This window comes from Ahaetulla prasina, chromosome 11 (assembly GCF_028640845.1).
Source record: "Ahaetulla prasina isolate Xishuangbanna chromosome 11, ASM2864084v1, whole genome shotgun sequence".
Lineage (NCBI taxonomy): Eukaryota > Metazoa > Chordata > Lepidosauria > Squamata > Colubridae > Ahaetulla > Ahaetulla prasina.
Genome location: NC_080549.1, coordinates 17,573,289 through 17,594,665, shown reverse-complemented (window position 1 = coordinate 17,594,665; position 21,377 = coordinate 17,573,289). Strand labels below are relative to the sequence as shown.

The following is a 21,377-nucleotide window of genomic DNA, read 5'->3' as shown; positions in this document are numbered from 1 at the left end:
TCAATTAAAAAAGCAAACAAGCAGGAAACCCCAAAATTCTGATTCTACCCATGTAGGTAATAGTCCTGGCCATTTTGTATCCTGGACCTGCCCCCTGCAGCTATTATGTACAGTAGGTCTCATCCCTGCTCTGAGTAATATCAAAGGGATAGAATCAGAGTGATAGAATCAAGATCACATGAAGTGTTAATACCACTTTATAAAGCCTTGGTAAGGCCGCACTTGGAATACTGCATCCAGTTTTGGTTGTCACAATACAAAAAAGATGTGGAGACTCTAGAAAGAGTGCAGAGAAGAGCAACAAAGATGATTAGGGGACTGGAGGCTAAAACATATGAAGAATGGTTGCAGGAACTGGGTATGTCTAGTTTAATGAAAAGAAGGATCAGGATAGCAGTGTTCCAATATCTCAGAGGCTGCCCCAAAGAAGAGGGAGTCAAGCTATTCTCCAAAGCACCTGAGGGCAGGACAAGAAGCAATGGGTGGAAACTAATCAAGGAGAGAAACAACTTAGAACAAAGGAGAAATTTCCTGACAGAACAATTCATCAGTGGAACAACTTGCCTCCAGAAGTTGTGAATGCTCCAGCATTGGAAGTTTTTAAGAACATGTTGGATAACCATTTGTCTGAAGTGGTGTAGGGTTTCCTGCCTAAGCAGGGGGTTGAACTAGTAGACCTCCAAGGTCCCTTCCATTCTATTTTAATAGAATGTATCCTGGAGAATATTAGCTTTCTCCGTCTGCCTACTTTACTTCTGAGAGCAGAATATGAAGTATCTATAGATATCTATGGATGACATTGTTTAAGAGCAATGGGAAGCAGATGTCCCAATCTTATCCTGAATACAAAGAAGTTCTAATCCAATAACGCAGTTTCTCAAGAAGGTGGAATTGATTATCCACATCGCCTTGAAAGCACATTGGCCCTCATATCTTTTGAATTATTTTCTTTTAATGCATCGTATTGTTATTCAGTGGTAGAACCCCCCACACAGACCTTCTCTAAAATTAATTAATTGAAGGCTTTGAGCAGTGCATATTCCACTTCACTTATATGTCATGGAGAGATTATGCAAAGTTCGGATTTAAGAAGAAGGCTTGCAATGGTTGATTTCCAGGGTGATCGGAGTTTAAGGAGACAGTGACGTAAAAGAAGGCCCCTGCAATCTGCTCTGTTTTCACTGGAAACACCTTTCTCTTCACTGAATCGTAGTTAAGAAAGAAAATAAAAATATCCCTAACCTCATGCCTACAAGCCTAGATTGGTTCTAAATGGGAAGTTGCTGGAATTCTTACAACCCCATCTAATGGTTTTCATAAGAGGTGGATGCAGTGGTGGGTTTCAAATTTTATTACTACCGGTTCTGTGGGTGTGGCTTGGTGGGCGTGGTTTGGTTAAAGTGACCAGATTTCAGCGATGGCAAAGCGGGACACCATTGACGGGGGGGGGCTGCGCATGCGCGCTGAATCTCGCCACCTGGTTGAAGGAGGAGGAGCGGCTGCTGCTTCTCAGCTCTTCCAGGCACGCTCGGCTCTCCTCTCGGCTCTTCCAGGCAGGTTCGGCTCTCCTCGGCTCTCCTCTTGGCTCTTCCAGGCAGCAGGCGATCTCGCGCCCCCTTCTCCGCCACTCCCCCTTCTCCGCCTCCTCCTCCTCCTCCTCTTGCGTTGCCGCCTCCCATTTTCAGAATGGGAGTGGGGGAAAAAATCGGGACTTTTTTGAAATGCCGCGGGACGCGGGACAAATTATTAAAAAGCGGGACTGTCCCGCCAAAAGCGGGACGTCTGGTCACTATAGGTTTGGTGGGTGTGGCTGGGGAAGGATACTGTAAAATCTCCATTCCTTCCCCACTCCAGGGGAAGGTTACTGCAAAATCCCCATTTCCTCCTGATCAACTGGGACTCAGGAAGCAGAAAATAGATGGGGGCGGGGCTAGTCAGAATTTTTACTACCAGTTCTGTGGGTGTGGCTTGGTGGGAGTGGCATGGCTTGGTGGGAGTGGTTTGGTGGGCGTGGCAGGGGAAGGATACTGTAAAATCTGCATTCCTTCCCCAATCCAGGGGAAGGTTACTGCAAAATCCCCATTTCCTCCCAATCAGCTGGGACTCAGGAAGCAGAGAATAGATGGGGGTGAGGCCAGTCAGAATTTTTACTACCGGTTCTCTGAACTACTCAACATTTCTGCTACCGGATTTCCAGAACTGGTCAGAACCTGCTGAAACCCACCTCTGGGTGGGTGTCAAAATCTTCAAGAAGATAGATGGAGCGTTGAGATGCGATTTCTTTGAACTTCTTTTCATTGGATATGTTTGAACACCTGTCTCTAGAGTTTACTCTGGTTACCTGAATTCAGCCTGGGAATTTCTTTCTAAATCAGGGATCTCCAAACTTGGCGACTTTAAGACTTGTGGGACTTCAGCTCCCAGAATTCCTCAACCAGCTGGCTGAGGAATTCTGGGAGTTGAAGTCCGCAAGTCTTAAAGTTGCCCAGTTTGGAAAGCCTTGCCTCTAAATTATTCTTAGAATCTCAGTGCTGACTTTGCTCTCCAGTGAGTGGAAAAGAGGAGGAAGGAAGCCGTCGGATTAAATTTCACTCATATTTTTAACTCCCCTCCATATGCTTATACATTAAGTTTCTCATCCCTTTAAAATTCTGAATGAATCCATTGTTCTCTGCAGCCTGCCCTCTGAGTATCTCATGATGGGCAGAGGAGATCATGGTTTCTCCTGGGAAAACTTGGTTTCTTTAGAATGTATTCTCCCTCCCCCCGCCCCCCCGTCAACATACACCTTTTAAAAATCTTCAAGCCATTTCCAAAGGAGAGTTGGCCATTCTCCCCCTAACAAGCTGAATTATTAAAAGTTCTGCATGTCTATGTTGAATGAATCAGCCAGACAGGCTGGACAAGAGAGATAATACAACAAAAGCTAATGACAGCTAAGCAATGCCTTGGAAGCCAGAAGAAAGAAAGAGGAAGAGATGGAAGGAGGGAGGGAGGGAGGGAGGGAGGGAAAGAGGGAGGGAAGGAGGGAGAAGACTGCTTTTCATGAACTTCAGTGTGAAGTTACTTCAGTGAGACTTGAAATATAGGAATGTTTTTAAAATAAAAAGTCGGTATAGAATTCGACCTACAATCATAGATGCACTGACCCTGAAAATGTTGCTTACAACCGGTCCTCGTGCTTATGATCATCACAGCATCCCTCCAGTCTTGTGATCAATGTTCAAGAGCTCAGCCGTTGGCATGATTGCTGCAGCCTCCTGAGATCACGTTGATAAGGGCCCCCGATATCTATGCAACCCTAAAACACCAATAAGTTCCGTGTGTACCTTTACTGTTCATATAATTTTGTAATGCTGATGGAAAATTACTTTTATGAAAAAGCAGAAGTTATCTTGCTTGGCAGAGGCGTGTGTTGCAAACTTAGAGGAATATTTCTACATATTGTAACTGTGTATATCTTAACCCCTGGAACATATTGGGTAAGAATAGGGTAATGAAGAATAGGGAAATGAAGGTGACTAGTGACTAATGAGGGGACGCGGTGGCTCAGGGGCTAGGACGTTGAGCTTGTCGATCAAAAGGTCGGCAGCTCAGCGGTTCGAATCCCTAGTGCTGCCGTGTAATGGGGTGAGTTCCTGTTACTTGTCCCAGCTTCTGCCAACCTAGCAGTTTCGAAAGCATGTAAAAATGCAAGTAGAAAAAATAGGGACCACCTTTGGTGGGAAGGTAACAGCGTTCCGTGCGCCTTTGGCGTTGAGTCATTCCGGCCACATGACCATAGAGACGTCTTTGGAGACTTCCTGGTTGGCTCCGTTGGCAATGGAGGTGATCTTTCTGGTCACCAACCTCTGGATCATGTTGGACTGCTAAGACAGCGACAATCAGCTGTCCAGCAGTTCGGAAACCCCCCTCTTCGGGAGAAGAAGCGGTGGTGAGCAAAAAGAAGCAGAGGTAGAGCTTCCCTAGAGCTCCTGGAAGATACCAGGGGGCTCGAAGGGTTAAGCCCCCTCAGAACTTCAAAGTGCTCCAGATCTGAGGCTTTTTTCCTGCTCCGGCAGACCTAATTGCCGCGACCAACTTCCGGGACCAATTTTAACTTAAAGAAGATAATACCGGACTGAACAGAAACAGGAGAGCTCTAATTATAAAAGCAAGTAATCAATCAATTCCCTGTTATTTTTTTTTTTAAGTTTTGGATTTGACTTCAAAGTGAAAATGGCGATCGTTCTTTAATGAGCTACGCAGTTGAAAACGAAAGTCATATGTAATATATGACAAGAAAATTGATAAGACATTTAAGAATAATATGGTCAGAAGTGCGTTGTTGAGGATTTGGAAAAAATATCAATATAAGTTAGATGGAAAGATACCAATATGGACCATCCCCAGACATATGATAGAGAATATAAATATATTACAAAAAATGGAAGTTATCACTTACAAAGAGCTTTTGACTATGGAAAAAGGGGAATTACAGTTGAAATCTAGGGAGAAATTGAGGGATGAAGGAAGAAATTATACATGGTTCCAGTATGGACAATTGCAATCTAGATGGAAAATAGATCAGAAAATTGGTATAAGGCAAAGTGATGATAATCTGGTAAAACAAATAAAAGATCAAGGTCAACAGCATATAAAGAGATTATATAATGTATTGGTTGAAATTGATTCAGAAATGGAGTTGGTTAAAGATTGTATGGTAAAATGGGCACAAAATTTTCAACAACCTATAATGTTAGAAACATGGGAAAAAATTTGGGTGAGGAATGTTAAATTCACGCAAGCACAAAATTTAAGAGAAAATTTTATAAAATGTTTTATAGATGGCATTTAGATCCTAAAAAACTGTCATGTATGTATCCAAATGTGAAAGCAAAATGTTGGAGATGTGATTGTGAGGATGCTACCTATTATCATATATGGTGGACTTGCAAAAAAGTTAAAGCCTTTTGGATTAAAATATGGTGGATTATGCAGAACATTTTGAAAAGAAGATCAAGTTTGTTCCACAGTTCTTTTATTAGGAATAATCTCAGATTGCACTGTTATAGAGACAAAACTGATTCTGAATTTAATAACTGCTGCAAGATTATTGATTGCACAATATTGGAAGAAAGAAGACTTACCTACAATTGGAGAATGGATTAGTAAAGTATCAAATTTAGCAGAAATGGCAAAATTTCTGCCTACTTGAAAGACTGTACACAAGAAAAATATATATTGGAATGGAGGAAGTGGATTGATTATATTCAAAATAAGTATCAGATTAAAATATCAATTAGTTTTTGAGTGAAGTTAGGAATTATTATGTATTAGTTTAAGAAAGAAGGAATTGATAGTGTGATGGTGTGAAATGGAATATGTTTTATGTTATATTTTAGATTATGTTTGTTAGTTACAATACCCTGTATTCTGTTCTGGGAAGTCTCGGGGAAGGAGGCGGGAAGGGAAGACTATAAACTGATTGGTTGCCATTGTACAGGAATAATGGTAGAATTAAACAAGTTGGAATGGTGTAATGTCGGGACTGCTCGGCAAACACTCCCGAAGGGAAAGGGTAAGGAAAGAGGAGTAAAGAAGGAAGAAAGTAGGTAGGTAGGTGGGTAGGGAGGAAAGAAGGGAGGGAGAAGAAAGGATAGGAGGAGGAGGAGAAGGAGAAGATAGAGGGTTAGAAAGGATGGTAGTGAGAAGTGGGAAAGAGGAGGGGAAGTAGGAAAGCGAGGAGAAGGTGGTGGGGGAAGTTTAAGAAGGATGAGAAGGGAAGAAAGGATTAAAGGGGGGAGTGGCAGTCGAGCAGCCCTGACTGAGTATAATTTGAGTATAGGACTGATTGTTGGATAAGTGATTGTATTGTACACTGGTCAAATTGTGGGAATTATTATGGAAAAATAAAAAATTTTTGCAAAAAAAAAAAAAAAAGAGACGTCTTTGGACAGCGCTGGCTCTTCGGCTTTGAAACGGAGATGAGCACCGCCCCCTAGAGTCGGCAATGACTAGCACGTATGTGCGAGGGAAACCTTTACCTTTACCTTTAGTGATTAATGACATGTGTCAGAGGATGTCTCGTGTCGTGAAAGGTGACATAAGGTGTAAGATAATTCCATATATAGACAAGTTAACTGGAAACCAATTATGTATCATGTCGTATTTTCCTGTTTTCTACTTTCTGTATCAGAAGCTATAAAAGTATAGGCTTGGGCGGTGCCAGGGGTCCAGGCTTTGTTTTCCACATGAGTGGAAGTCTGTACCTATTTGCACAGATATTAAATAAATAATTCTTGTTTCTCCAATCCTTCATGGTCTTTTCTCCTTCAATTGAAAAGTGGGCATAGCCCCATATCAACGTGATGGCCACTGGCAATCTTCCCAGCTGGCTTCTGACCGGCCAAGTCATTGGGGGAAGCTGGACTTTCTGAACAACCGTGTGATTCACTTGCGGTGATACCCACAAGAAGTGTACCCACCCCCGCCCAAAAAAAAGGGTCATAAAATCAGGCGAGACACATTTACCAAACACCTTGCTTAGCAATGGCAATTCTGTTCCCAATTGTGGATGTAATTTGAGAATTTGAGAAACATTTATTAGGAATCTTGTAGCCTAGAAATTCAGATGGATAGGTAGATGATTGATAGATGGGAAGGGGAAAGACAGCCAGATAAATAGATAAATAGATGATAGATAGCTAGATAGATGATAGATAAATAGATATAGGAATAACACTTAGACGTATACACTGCTTCACAGGGCTTTATAGTCCTCTCTAAGTGGTTTACAGAGTCAGCATAAGCTGGGATGGATGGATAGGGAAGGGAAGGGAAGGGAAGAGAGAGAGGGAGGGAGGAAGGAAGGAAGGAAGGAAGGAAGGAAGGAAGGAAGGAAAAAAAGTAGCTATATCATGTAGACTTATATATCGCTTCACAGTGCTTGACAGCCCTCTCTAAGCAGTTTACAGAGTCAGCATATTGCCTCCAACAATCTGGGTCCTCATTTTACCCACCTCCAAAGGATGGAAGGCTGAGTCAACCTTGAGCCAATGAGATTTGAACTGCCAAATGGCAGGCAGCAGAAGTAGCCTGCAGTATTAACCACTGTGCCATCATGGCTCTAGCTAGATAGTGTAGGTAGGTAGGTAAGTAGGTAGGTAGATACCCTGTTTTCCCAAAAATAAGATATCCCCTGATAATAAGCCCGATCGGGCTTTTGAGCGCATGGCAATACGGCCAAGCGCTTATTTCAGGGTTCAAAAAAAATATAAGACAGGATCTTATTTTCAGGGAAACATGGTAGATAGATAGATACTGTAGATAGATACTGTAGATAGATGATAGATAGATAGATAGATAGATAGATAGATAGATAGATAGATAGATAGATAGATAGATAGATAGACAGACAGACAGACAGACAGACAGACAGACAGACAGACAGACAGACAGATACTGTAGATAGATAGATAGATAGATAGATAGATAGATAGATAGATAGATAGATAGATAGATAGATAGATAGATAGATAGATAGATAGATAGATGATAGACAGACAGACACTAAATAGATACTGTAGATAAATAGATACTGTTGATAGATAGAGATAGATAGATAGATAGATAGATAGATAGATAGATAGATAGATAGATAGATAGATAGATAGATAGATACTGTAGATAGATAATGTAGATAGATAGACAGACAGACAGATGATAGATAGATGAGAGAGAGAGAGAGAGAGAAAGAGAGAGAGAGAGATGCTATAGATAGATAGATACTGTAGGTAGGTACCTAGGTAGGTAGGTAGACAGACAGGCAGACAGGCAGGTAGGTAGGTAGAGAGGTGCCTTCTAACCTGAGCACCAAAATCAGTTAGGGGGGCTCTCTCTGTGGTCTTCCCCCTTGATATGGCTCACAGTTCAGTAGTTAAGAACTGAGCCTTCTCAGTGAAAACTTCCCAAGTAAGGAACTTCAGAGGGAAAGAAATACAGCTGCTGTCTCTTAGATAAGGAATTCAGGAAATGCTTAGCATACATCTGTGGGGTGCCTGCTGAAAACCCATCTGTTAACTCAGACCTTCCCTGTGTGAATGTTGAATATCCATGGTTTTTATTCCCTTCTCTTTTTAATGAGAATATATCGAGGCATTGTTTACTCCTGATTTAATGAGCTGTTTATGACGTTATTGCAAGTCACTTGCTTCAACGTACGCAGCAGCATATAAATAACAAAAAATAAGAAGAGAACTAAAATGAGACGTAAGAAATGAACATTTTAAATCCCATTGTATCCACCGTTCAGCTTTTGCAAACAAAAAAGAAGGGACAAAGCAATTGCTGTCCAAGAAATGAGGCATTGAGGAATGAATGAGAAGTCTTGATTAACTTTTATGTTATGGAAATTGAAGAAGCTGGCTTTGCCAAAAGGCAGCATTTCGAAGTGCCCAAAAACTCTGGGCTGATCCTCCATGGAATACAGGAATTTTTTATTTAGAAATTAGCAGAGGAATATATTACCCATTCCTCCAAAAAAAGAAAAAAAGGTGAATTGCTATTGTAGATTCTCCAGTGGAAGAAAGATGTTGTTTCACTATGAAAACAGAAAACCTGAACAGCCGTTTGAGTTTCCTGGTAAAACTCATTCTTTGCAATCCTTTGCAAAAAAAAAAAACCCAATTGCTACCAACCTGCCTTCCATTGAGGACTGTCTACTATTGACCTCACCCCATTCCTAAGAGGACTATAAGGGGCGTGCATAAGAGCACAAAAATATGTTTTCTGAGGTTTTCACGGGTGTTTGTATATAGGTCTTTGGTTGTTCGGGTTTTCTCCCGTGTAAGATTGGAAGTGTCTTGGCGACGTTTCGACGAAGTCTCATTCGTCATCTTCAGGCTTCAGCTTCGTGCTTCTGGGAGCAATATATATATATTCTTCATGATATGTTGTTTTATTTATGACAATGTTTGTGTATACTGCTGTGACAAAATGAAATTTAAAAAAAAAGATGTTGTTTCACCATGAAAACAGAAAACCTGAACAGCCGTTTGAGTTTCCTGGTAAAACTCATTCTTTGCAATCCTTTGCAAAAAAAACCCAATTGCTACCAACCTGTGAAGACCTGTATACTGCATGATTCAAAAAGTGGGCTGTGAAAATATTTACAGACCCCTCATATCCTGGACATTAACAGTTTCAACTCCTACCCTCAAAAGGATGCTATAGAGCACTGCACATCAGAACAACTAGACACAAGGACAGGTTTTTTCCCGAAGGCCATCACTCTGCTAAACAAATAATTCCCTCAACACTGTCAAACTATTTACTAAATCTGCACTACTATTAACCTTCTCATCATTCCCACCACCCATCTCCTCCCACTTATGACTGCATGACTGTAACTTTGTTGCTGTATCCTTAAGATTTATATTGATATTGATTGGTTCCTGATTGCTTATTTGTACCCTATGACTATCATTAAATGTTGTACCTTATGGTTCTTGATGAACATATCTTGTCTTTTTAAGGACACTGAGAGCTTATGCACCAAGACAAATTCCTCGTGTGTCCAGTCACACTTGGCCAATAAAAAATTCTATTCTAGTCTATTCTTAGAAAAAAAAATGGATGAAATGCAAATGATGAATGTGACTCTGCTGAAGGACAAAAATATCATGTGGTCCCTGCCAGGGGTGGGCTTCAAAAACTTTAGCAAGGGGTTCTCTGCCCGGTTGCTGAGTGGGTGTGGCCACAGGGGGCGTGGCCTAGTTGGCCTCCTGCATCACAATGGGGGGCGTATTTGCCCTCCCTGGGCTCCAGAGGCTTTTTTCGAGCCTCCGGGAGGGCGAAAATGGTCTCCCCAGTCTCCAGAGGCCCATTTCCAGCCTTCCCAAACTTCTGGTAGGCCCGTTTTTCACTATCCCTGAGCCTCCACACATGCCCTGCACTTACCTGTATCCAAAACGGGCTGTGTGAGGACTCCTGGCAGGAGTGAGGCAGGAAGGGTGGGGCGGGGCCAGCCAGCAGTGGGATTTGGGGCGGTTCTCCAAACTGCACAGAATCTTAGCTCAAGGTTCTGTCGAACCCCTGTGAACCCCTGTGAACCCCCAGCAGCCCACCCCTGGTCCCTGCTATTCTCAGTAAAATGAGGAGCTGAAGGAAATCTGGAGAACCAAAGTGTCAGCCTCCGTTCACTACAAGTTTATTGCTTTATTGCTCTGAGTAGTCTGTCTCCTGATTTATGCATTTATTACCTAGCTTGCTACGACTGCCATGGTAACGGGGTGGGGAGTGGGTAAGAGGTGCTGGATGAGAAATGAAAAGTTTTCTTCAAATATGTTCAGCAGTTGGAAGGCGGGCTGATAACAGCCCGAGCATGCCAGAGGGATGAAACCATCTGAATATGTACCCCACGTGCCACCTGGGGGGACGTGGATTGGACAAGACTGACTGGACTACAGGGTGGAGGGCTTGAGGCATAATTCTTATATGTGTAATCCGCGCCAAATACCTCAGAGCTTGCTTTCATTTTGTTTGCTTTCAGTTCCTACTCAGTAAAAGTACTTTTCTCTACAAATAATGGAGTTGGGGGTTTTCTTTCTTGAGTATTGAAAGTAGGCATTCCTGACACAAAGGGGGCAAAATTCAAGTTCAGTTGGACAAGAACTGGCACTTTTGGTCTGCAGTACCAGATTCTGTGATCTGTACTCAAGAATCACTCGGTAAGCAGGAAACTTCAGCTGAGCGGGTATAATCCTGACTGTTCAGGTTAGAGACTGGAATCTAGGATATAAAGGCTGCCAGCTGGAGACCTACCCAATGTTGAAAGCAATCTTTTCATCCACTGAGCAGAGGCTAAACCTGGTGCTGTGATCTTGAGGACCGGCTGCTTGGTTTGTGCTCAGGCTCTGTTCCCTTGATCCCTGATTCAACCCTGACCTTCTGTTCTGTCCTCCTCCGCCTCCGTCCGAATGATGGCTTAATTAGCCGGCACTATCAGCTCTGGCGGCAAAAAAGCCAGTGTCTGCCAAGAGCCCTCGTTATCTTCCACGACGCTGGTGAGTCACAAACTTCAGCTCTAGTCAATCAGTGGATTTGGCTGTTACAAAGAGACACACCAGCTCTTGCTGCCTTTTATATTCTGTGGGGTGTGGCTTTATGACTCAGCACTTCCTAGGCCTGCCCCACCCTTGCTTCTGTTGTTCCCTCCTCTCCTGCCTACGAACCTTAGGATTCAACCAAACCTGATTGCCATCAGCTGGGTCTGGAGGCGTGGCCTGTGGAGGAAAGAGTCAGGGGATGGAGGCCTCATTATCTCTTCCACCTGGCCTGCTTCTGGCTCCTGGAGCTGAGCCAGGGGAGCCGGTGCTCCTGAGGTAAGTCCTGACGGCCCTTCTCCCTCACTTTCCCAGTCACTTTCTGGCAGCAGGGCCGGCTCGGGGGGCACAGACACAACACCTTCATATATTCCAGTGATGGAGAACCTTTTGGGCACCAAGTGCCCAAACTTTCAACGCATATGCATGCGTGTTCATGTGCAAGTGCCGGAGCGCGGGAGCATCGGAAAAGCGGCCAAGGAACAGGCATGCATGCACCGGTTAGCTGATTTTGGGGTTTCTGGCATACACATGCACGCTCGCCAGCTGGTCTTCACACATGCCAGAGTACTGGAAGACCAAAGACCAGCTGGCCGGCATGTGCATGCTTGTTTTTTGGCCCTTTTTTGGGCTGTTTTCAGGCCATTTGGGGGGCTGTTTTGGGGGCATTTTCAGGCACGCCACAAACCAGAAGAGCAGCTGGCAATGGCACATGTGCCCACAGGGAGGGCTCGCCGTAGGTTTGCCCTCACAGATATATTCTCTTCTAATGATTTTGAGAGTTTAAAGAAACATTTTAAAAAATGAAATCGGTGGGAATTACAAGGATGCTAATATAAGCTCGCAATGCTAAATCTACGATTCTTTTAGAAGATCACTTTTGGGTGTGTGTTGGATAAGCTGGCCGTCTTGAGTTATTTGTGGAAAAAATCATAAAGATGGGATACAAACAGAGAAATAAACCCCTTGCTTTTATTCAGTTTCCCAGCGGTGAGAATTAGAAGACAATTCTTCCACTGGGGCTTTCTTAGAGCGGGAATTGGAAATTATTTGGGAGTTGTAATATATTATATCATGTTGTTATGTTTGTTTTGTGTTTTGTATTTTGTATTTTAATGTTTGATGAATGCGTATGGCTTCTTCTTTCCCTTTTTTCTTTTTTTTTTCCTTTTCCTTTTTTTTTGGTTTTTGTCTTTTTTCGTTATGTTTTTGATTTTAAAAATGTAAAATACACAATAAAAACTATTTTTTTTTTAAAAAAAAAGGAAATTATTGCTGAACGGTTGCTGAACTATGGAAAGGGATGTGACCAAAAACAGCCCCAGCAGTAATACACCTTTAACCACTTCCAATAATCCAAGTCGCAAGCAATAGCACTTAGACTGATATACCGCTTCACAGTACTTTACAGCCAGTCAGACTCAAACTCCTGGCAGTCATCAGAATTAGCCTGCAATACTTCCTTCTAGCAACTGCACCACTACAGCTCTTATATAGCAATAGCACTTAGATTTATATAACAGTCTCTAGGGCTTTACAGCCCTCTCTAAGCAGTTTTACAGTGTTAGCATATTGCCCCCAACTGTTGTGTCTTGCCCGCTCTCACCGCAGCCAGGGTCTTCTTATCTGCTTCCGAATGCTGAAGAATATCCTAGTGTGCCTCCCGGCCCCAGCCCTGGCTCCATGCCCAGACAGGCTGAAGAGGAAGAAATACCTCCAGCCCCCAGCTCTGGCTCCATGCCCAGGCAAACGGAGCAACTAGACCCCTCCCCCTCCTCCACAGCATGTGAGCCTGAGGAAGGTCTATTACCAACAGCTGCCGACTGGAGTGACCCTCGTGTCAGAAGACTTGATAGGCGGAGGCAACAGAAGGAAGGGAGGGGCAGGCCTGGATAAGTGCTGAGTCATGGAGCCACACCCCATGGCCTATATAAAGGATCTGCTTTCTGGCATTCTCTGAGTGAGGCAAAGTCTAAACATATCTTGCTGAAGTCACTTTCTGGTCTCCTGCCTGCCCTGAGGACTTTGCTAGGACTTTGGCAGAGCTGCAGAGGCACACCTGATTCGGATTTCCCTGACCCGGCCGTCAGCGGAGGAGTGGGACACGACACCAACAATCTGGGTTCTCATTTTACTGACTTTGGAAGGATGGAAGGCTGAGTCAACCTTGAGCCGGTGAGAATCGAACTGTCAAACTGCTGGCAGTCAGCAGAATTAGTCTGCAGTAGTGTAGCACTGCAGGAGGTGGCTCAGTGGTTAAGATGGTGAGCTCGTCGATCGAAAGGTCAGCAGTTCAGCGTTTCGAATCCCTAGTGCCGCGTAATGGGGTGAGCTCCCGTTACTTCTCCCAGCTTCTGTCAACCTAGCAGTCCCAAAGCACGTAAAAAATGTAAGTAGAAAAATAGGGACCACCTTTGGTGGGAAGGTAACAGTGTTCCATGCGTCTTTGGCATTTAGTCATGCCAGCCACATGACCACGGAGATGTGTTCGGACAGCGCTGGCTCTTCGGCTTTGAAACAGAGATGAGCACCACCCCCTAGAGTCAGGAACAGCTAGCACGTATGTGTGAGGGGAACCTTTACCTTTACCTTATTGCATTTTAACCACTGTGCCATCATGGCAGCATCAAAAGAAATAATAATGATTTTTAAAATTTCCTGAGAATGGGGTAAAAACAAAAAGGGAAGAAAACAAGTCATTGCAAGGCAGATATCCTTTTGGGATATTTGGGCATCTTCTTAAAAACTGTATGAAAAAGGCTGCAAGGATGTTTTGTAGAGAGGACTTGTTACTTTGCCTGCCTTGTTCTGAAATGGACATGTTTGCAGAAATAGGTTAGATCAGGGGTCTCCAACCTTGGCCACTTTAAGCGTGGCGGACTTCAACTCCCAGAATCCCCCAGCCAGCAAAGCAAAAGAAAAAGCAAAGCTGGCTGGGGAATTCTGGGAGTTGAAGTCCACCAGGCTTAAAGTGGCCAAGGTTGGAGACCCCTGGGTTAGATACAGACAAGGTTAAAGTTTTTCTGCAAAGCAGCAGTAGCCGGTTTGGGCCGCTAGTTAAATCACTGGCTGGCCCCACCCCTTCCTGCTCCGCCCCTTCCAGGAGTCCCCATAGGCCTCATTTTGGCTCCCAGGTAAGTGCAGGGAGACCTACTAGGCACAAAATGGCCCCCGTGGCCCATTTTCTCTCCCAGGAGGCTGCAGGGATGCCTGCTAGGCCCAAAACGGGGCACAGGGGGTACAACGCATCCCCCCATGGCCCATTTTTGCTCCCAGGGGGGTGCAGGAGGCCGAGTGCTGCCTGTCACACCCTTTGGCCACACCCACCATGGCCACGCCCACCATGGCCATGCCCACCCAGCCGGTCATTAGGACAGAGAAACAGTTGTTCAATTATTTGAATCCCACCACTGCAAGACAGGGATGATCAGGCAGCAGCTCCAACATTGAAACTGGCTTAGCTTTTCTTTAAATGCAAACTTCTGCCAAATTCTACCCTTTGGGGCTGCCACGGAATTGAACGATCCATCCAAATTCTCTGACGTTTTGCCATGTAGTTTGTTGATGCAAAATATCAGAGGGAAATCTGAACAGAAAGCCTCCCCCACCCCCACCCCATTTCTGAAAAGAATCTACAGGTAGGAAAGTCCTCCCAAATAATGCTTTTTACAAGGCAGAGTTAGAGAAAGGTGTAGCAAACCAATTTTAACGGGATTGCATCCTCATCAGCTAGCATGAGAATAAACTGTTTCCTTCTCCTTCCAGAATCTTTGAAAGTTGAGATCCCAACATTCTGGACAGTTCAATTTGTAGTTGAACTAGAAAGAATTTGGTGATACCCTGTTTTCCCGAAAATAAGACATCCCCTGATAATAAGCCCAATCGGGCTTTTGAGCACATGTGCTAAAATAAGCCTCCCCCCCAAAAAAAAACCTCTCCCTGAAAATATTTAAACGCAGAGCTCAAGAAATCAGGTAAGACGGCAAGAGGAGCCCGATCTTGCTCCACATGCCCCAAAATAGTAAGACCTCCCTGAAAATAAGGTCAAGCGCTTATTTCGGGGTTCAAAAAATATATGACAGGGTCTTATTATCGGGGTAACATGCTATTCACCTGAGCTATACCTGAAGAGTTCAAATAAAAACTAGGCATAAACAGACCCATGTAAGTTCTGTAATTCAGCATTGTTCATACGGGGTTTGATCTCCGGGCTAGTGGTTTTTAAAACCAAATGAATTCTTTTCCCAATCTTGAATAATATCTCAAAAAAACAAAAAAGGAAATCCAGACTTTTGTTTTACACAAGCTTGGCAGTATCAGTCCCAAATTAAATTCTAGACAAGCAAACAGTTATAATTTTTTCCCCTTTATGCATAATAGATTCCTGTCTTAGGAACCTCAGTTCTAAACCAAAACACCCCATCTCTCCTCTCTGCTTTTCAAAGCAGCACATTATTTAAAAAGGAGGAGGAGGAGGAGGAGGAGGAGGAGGAGGAGGAGGAGGAGGAGGAGGAGAAGGAGAAGGAGAAGGAGAAGGAGAAGGAGGAGAAGGAGAAGGAGAAGGAGAAGGAGAAGGAGAAGGAGAAGAAGAAGAAGAAGAAGAAGAAGAAGAAGAAGAAGAAGAAGAAGAAGAAGAAGAAGAAGAAGAAGAAGAAGAAGAAGAAGAAGAAGAAGAAGAAGAAGAAGAAGAAGAAGAAAACAAACAGTATGGAAACCGATTTCCTTTCTGCAAGACAGCCAAGAATCTGCGATAACACACACACCTTTTAACTTTCTTGTAATGCCTCGACACCCTGAATTCACCTTCCACACTATGCCAACTGTGTGAGATAACACGGTTGTAAGTTATATGGGTGAAATGTACGGTAAGCAAGACCTAAAACCCTACATTACAACATTCAGGAACTGAAACCAGCAAACTCATTCATTATTTGTGTACACCGTGACACAATGATCTCCTTTTCCAGCTGAGGAGGAAAAAAAAAAAAGATTGCTCGTTTCTTCGCACGAGCATAGATTAAAATCAACAGGAGATGCATTGCAAGAATATTAGGAAATCTTTTAGCCAGAAGCAGTACAGTGGGGAAAACAAGGAGAAAGGGGAACCAGGATTGCAAATATATTGTTTGACTTTAATATATTTTAAAAGTACTTCAGCGTTTCAGGGAAGTCAGAAATAAGCGCTGTTTGCCACAGAACCTGTTTTGCAGCTCAGTATATTTTCTTACTTCTTGGGTGTTCTTCGCCATCTGCTAAAACCAGCCCTTGTAAAATTTTGCTGAAGCCTTTAGACCTCATGAACTGTGTTTTGCCTGAATTGCACCTCCTGAAGCAGCTTCTGTCAATCCCGAGCCTCTTGAAAAAAACAAGGTCTTATTTTTAAAACACACAAAAGCATCAAAGATCGGAGAGAGCGTCTGAGCTCTCATGATTGTCACCTATCCAGGAACGTCAAAAGTCCTTCATCCATAAATCCGGGCTTCTCGCTGGCGGCTCAAGGGAACGACCCAGGAACTGATGTGACAACAGCTTTTTCATTGCCCTAATGACCGAGGGATGAACCTCAACAGAAGACAAGAAGAACCGATCCGTTCGATACGGTTCACCAGGTGGAGCCAAACAGAATCTCCTGGTGTAGAAGGCAGTTGAATCCTAGTAGTCAAAACCTACAACTAGAGCATGGGGACCATGAGAGCTTGCATACCTGTAGTCCAGAAGCACTCATGGGCTGCTAGAAACAAAAATGGAGCTGAGCTCTGCAAGAAACCCATGTCCTATTTCAATAAGTCCTTTCTTCTGCTTGGCAAAAATAAAGCAAAGCGTTCCACTCAACTCAAGACCAGACTGGCTTTTTGGAAGCCCCCATCAGCCCCCACTTTATCTGATTTCTTCTCAGAGGTCCATCCAATGTTCCATGATGGTCTTGGTCATCAAGGGGTTTCTCTTTTTCCTTGAAAGAAACAGCTCTGTCCTGGTGTTGTTGTTGTTGTTTTTGTTCAGCGCAACACACTTGGAGTTGCCATGCACGATAGGCATGTACAACAGGCACAAAGGCCTAGGAGCGCTGACAAGAGGGCAGACAACCGGGAATGGCGCTCATATTTGATGGCTTTCTTGACCTCCTCGTTGGACTGGGAAATGTAATCGGTGGTGTGCAGGATGTTGTACTCGATACTGTCGAGGACCTCCTGTTGTTCCAAAACCAGGATCTCCAAGTGCAAGAAGAGGGAATGGAGCTCACTGATCTGGGCCTCCAAATCCAGCAGCTGCTGGTGGCGCACCTGGGCCATGGCGAGGTGCTGCTTGGCTTTGAGCACTTCCAGGTCTTGGCCAACGATGCGCGGCATCGTAGGGCTCTCCACTAGTTGCTTGATGTCCTCTTCTTGGAGATGCAAGCCTGCCAGTTCTGTCTGCCTCTGGATCTGCTCCTTCAGCTTTTCCACATAGTGGGTTTCCTTGGCGTAATGGCGGGTGACGATCTCACGGTAGCGGTTGACCAGCACTGAGAATTGGCTGTAGCGAATGCGGCTGATGGCTGGACTCTTAACACCGTCCTTGGCCAGGGTCTCCCGGATGTCATTGAGCCTTGGCTGGAGAGTCTTAGCCTCCCTGGTGAAAATGTCCTTCATGGTGCTGAGCTCTTTTTTCTCCTCACCAATGCTCACCTCGGTGGTGCAGCAAAGCACTTGCTGCTGCTTCTTAGCAATGTTCTCAGAGGACTGCTCCAACTTCTCCAGAGCCAAGGAGAGGCTGTTTATTTCTTGGAGAACCTTACTCATGGGATTGCTCTCGTCTTCTTGGAAAACAGGATTGTCGAAGGAGAAGGTGTCCTCCAGCTCCAGAGAGTCCCCATTCTCATACATGCGTCTCCTCAGTTCCTCCAGCCTGTCCTTCATCTTCAGCTCTCCTGGATGCTTGAAACATTTGCAGGAAAGGAGGTGAGCAAGATCCACCCATCGACTTCGAGAAAGTTTTTGAAAGCAACTCCAGAAATGTTTTGCGTCAATCTGAGCCGCTGGGGCTGGGAAGCCGGCAGAAAAAGAAAGTTAAGAAACAAAACAGAAAAAAATGCTCTTCCCTCCCTCGAGCTACTGCAAATATTGACCATGGCAATCCGCTTCTAAGCCAGCATTTACCCGGCATCACATGGTCAACTCCGACCGGCTGGACAACATTCCATGCCAAGGGTGGGTGGCACAAAGCCCAGCAGTAGAAAAGGAGCTGCCAAAATGAATCTTCCGGAGAAGAGGCGGAAGAAATGGCATCCCAAAGGAGAGGTTTCGAAGCAGGGGAAGCCAACGCCAAAGGTGACCCTCTGAACTCCTCTTGTCCACAGCAGTTCTTGACCCTTAGACCTACTGGCGTGTGCAATCCATGGGACCAATTATGCAGGAGGATGTTTCCTTTGGTTGAATATATCAGGTTTTTCGAACTGAATAGGCTATGCTTGCTTTAAAACAAGAACCCCAAAACAAAACAAAGCAGAAAGCCAACCCCAAAACATGTAGCTAGCTCTTAAGACCCTTTGGGAGGAAGAAATTAGATTCTTTGAAATAGTACAGGTTCTCCTGCTTGAGCAGGGGGCTGGACTAGAAGACCTCCGAGGTCCCTTCCAGCTCTATTCTGACCTGTCCTGTCCTGTCCTGCCTTATCCTATCCTATTCTTTGCCCATGCCTAAATTTGTGCAACCTGTCCTCTCCCTTCAGGAGTCATTGGGTTTTTTTAAGAAGAGACTGGCCAGTCCCTTGTCTGAAATGGTATACGGTCTCCTGCTTGAGCAGGGGGTTAGACTAGAAGACCTCCAAGGTCCCTTCCAGCTCTATTCTGATGGATTGAATCAACTGGTAAATAACTAGGCCTCTTGCAACCAGGTGGTACAATGATTAAGATACAAGAACCCTTCAATTTACCATCACGATTGCCCCCAGCATTTCTGTTGCTAGGCGAGACAGTTGTTAAGTGGCTTTTTGGCCCATTTTACAACCTTTCTTGCCATGCTTGCTAAGTGAATCTTTGCAATTAGTAACACGGTTGTTCAGTGAATCAGGCTTCCCCATTAACTTTGCTCGTCAGAAGGTCACAAAAGGGGATCACATGACCCCGGGACACTGCAACCGTCCTAAATACGAGTCAGTTGCCAAGAGTCTGAATTTTTGATCATGGAACCGTGGGGATGCTGCAACGGTCGTTAAGTGGGGGAAATGGCCACAAGTCACCCTTTTCTGTGCCGTTGTAACCTCAAACAGTCACTAAATGAACTGTTGTTAGTCGAGAACTACTGTACTAGAGGACAGCTGGAAAGCTGTGAGTAAGCCACGAAAACTTGTTGGGTGACTTTGGCCCAGCCAAATTTTCAAACCAGGATGGTTGCTTCAGGACTAACACGGAGGGGAAATCCCACACTGTTTTCCGCTAACGAGGGAAAGGTGCAATATACATCTTAATAGCAGTGTGAAGGGAAGAGCTTTATGAAAGAATAAGTGGTGCTTCCTTTGTTTTGCTTTGACTTAGGGCAGGGGTCTGCAAACTTGGCTCTTTTAAGACTTGTGGATTTCAACTCCCAGAATCCTCAGCCAGCTTTGCTGGCTGAGGAACTCTGGGAGTTGAAGTCCACAAGTCTTAAAAGAGCCAAGTTTGCAGACCTCTGAGTTAGGGTGAAATGCAGAGGTGGGCTGACGGGGGTTCGCAGGGGTTCGGGAGAACCTCTAGCTAAGATTCTGTGCAGTTCGGAGAACCCCCAAATCCCACTCCTGGCTGGCCCCACCCACCCCTCCCCTCCTCTCCCAGGAGTCCCCACGTGGCCCGTTTTGGATGCAGGTAAGTGCAGGGTGTGTGCGGAGGCTTGGGGAGGGTGAAAAACGGGCCTACTGGAAGTTCGAGAAGGCTGGAAATCGGGCCGTTTCCGGTCTCCAGAGGGCCTCCAGAGCAGTGGTGAAATCCAATTTTTTTAAAACTACCAGTTTTGTGGGCGTGGCTTGGTGGGCGTGATGTGGCTTGGTGGCCGTGGCAGGGGAAGGATACTGCAAAATCTCCATTCCCACCCCACTCTTAATGAACATATCTTTTCTTTTATGTACACTGAGAGCAACCAAGACACCAAGACAAATTCCTTGTGTGTCCAATCACACTTGTCCAATAAAAAATTCTATTCTATTCTATTCTATTCTATTCTATTCTATTCTATTCTATTCTATTCTATTCTATTCTATTCTCTGGTGCCAGACAGAGGTGGTATTTGCCAGTTCTCCAAACTACTCAACATTTCTGCTACCGGTTGTCCGAACTGCTCAAAATTTCCAGTACCAGTTCTCCAGAACCCGTTAGAATCTGCTAGATTTTACCTCTGCTCCAGAGCCTGGGGAGGCTATTTTCGCCCTCCCAGAAACTCAAGGAAAGTCTATGGAGCCCAGGGAGGGCAAAAATTCCCCCCACCATGGTGCAGGAGGCCAACTAGGCCACACCCACCATGGCCACACCCACCCAGCAACTGGGCAAGAGAGCCCCTTGCTAAAAATTTTATTTTTTTTTATTCAAAAAGTTTTACAAAATTTTTTCCCCCCCTTTCCCCCCCTCCTCCCCTCCCTTCGCAACCCCTCCCCGACTTCCCGGAACAAGCACAAGGTATAGTTAAAAGTAAAACAAACATATGCTAAAAATTTTCGTCCCAACTTAATTATACCCCTACAATCATCAATTCCTAACTTCCCCAAAGCAATCAAACATAATACATCATAATCATTCAAAACAGTCTGATAACTCTTAGTCTGATATCTACGTTGAATATAGTCAATCCATTTTTCCATTCCTTTAAGTATCTTTCTTGCGTATTGTCTTTCAAAAGGCTGATATCTTCGCCATCTCAGCCAAATTGGCAACTTTCAATATCCATTCTTGTATTGTTGGTACTTCTTTTTCTTCCAATATTGTCCTATTAGTAATCTTGCTGCAGTTATTAGATTTAAAATCAATTTAGTCTCAATTACTGTACAATCCGTAATAATTCCCAACAAGAAAAATTGCAGGAACTTTATCTTCTTTTCAGAACATTTTGTAAAATCCACCAAATTTTTATCCAAAAGGCCTTTATGTCCTTACAAGTCCACCAAATGTGAAAATATGTAGCGTCATCACAATTACATCTCCAACATTTTGCTTGCATTTCTGGATACATACGATAATTTTTAGGATCTAGATGCCATCTATAAAACATTTTATAAAAATTTTCCTCAGATTCTGTGCTCATGAATTTAACATTTCTAACCCAAATTTTTCCCACGTTTCCAATAATATTG

At 44.2% G+C, this 21,377-nt stretch overlaps 1 protein-coding gene across 1 annotated transcript; it reads right to left on the bottom strand.

The window, feature by feature from the left end:
* Window positions 1–16,180: 16,180 nt before the first annotated feature.
* On the bottom strand, window positions 16,181–18,161 carry LOC131205137 (syntaxin-3-like). The gene has a single exon (XM_058197079.1). It carries the CDS (start codon window positions 17,978–17,980, stop codon window positions 17,081–17,083), a length of 900 nt encoding a protein of 299 aa, XP_058053062.1. The 5' UTR covers window positions 17,981–18,161; the 3' UTR covers window positions 16,181–17,080.
* Between the last annotated feature and the right edge of the window lie 3,216 nt (window positions 18,162–21,377).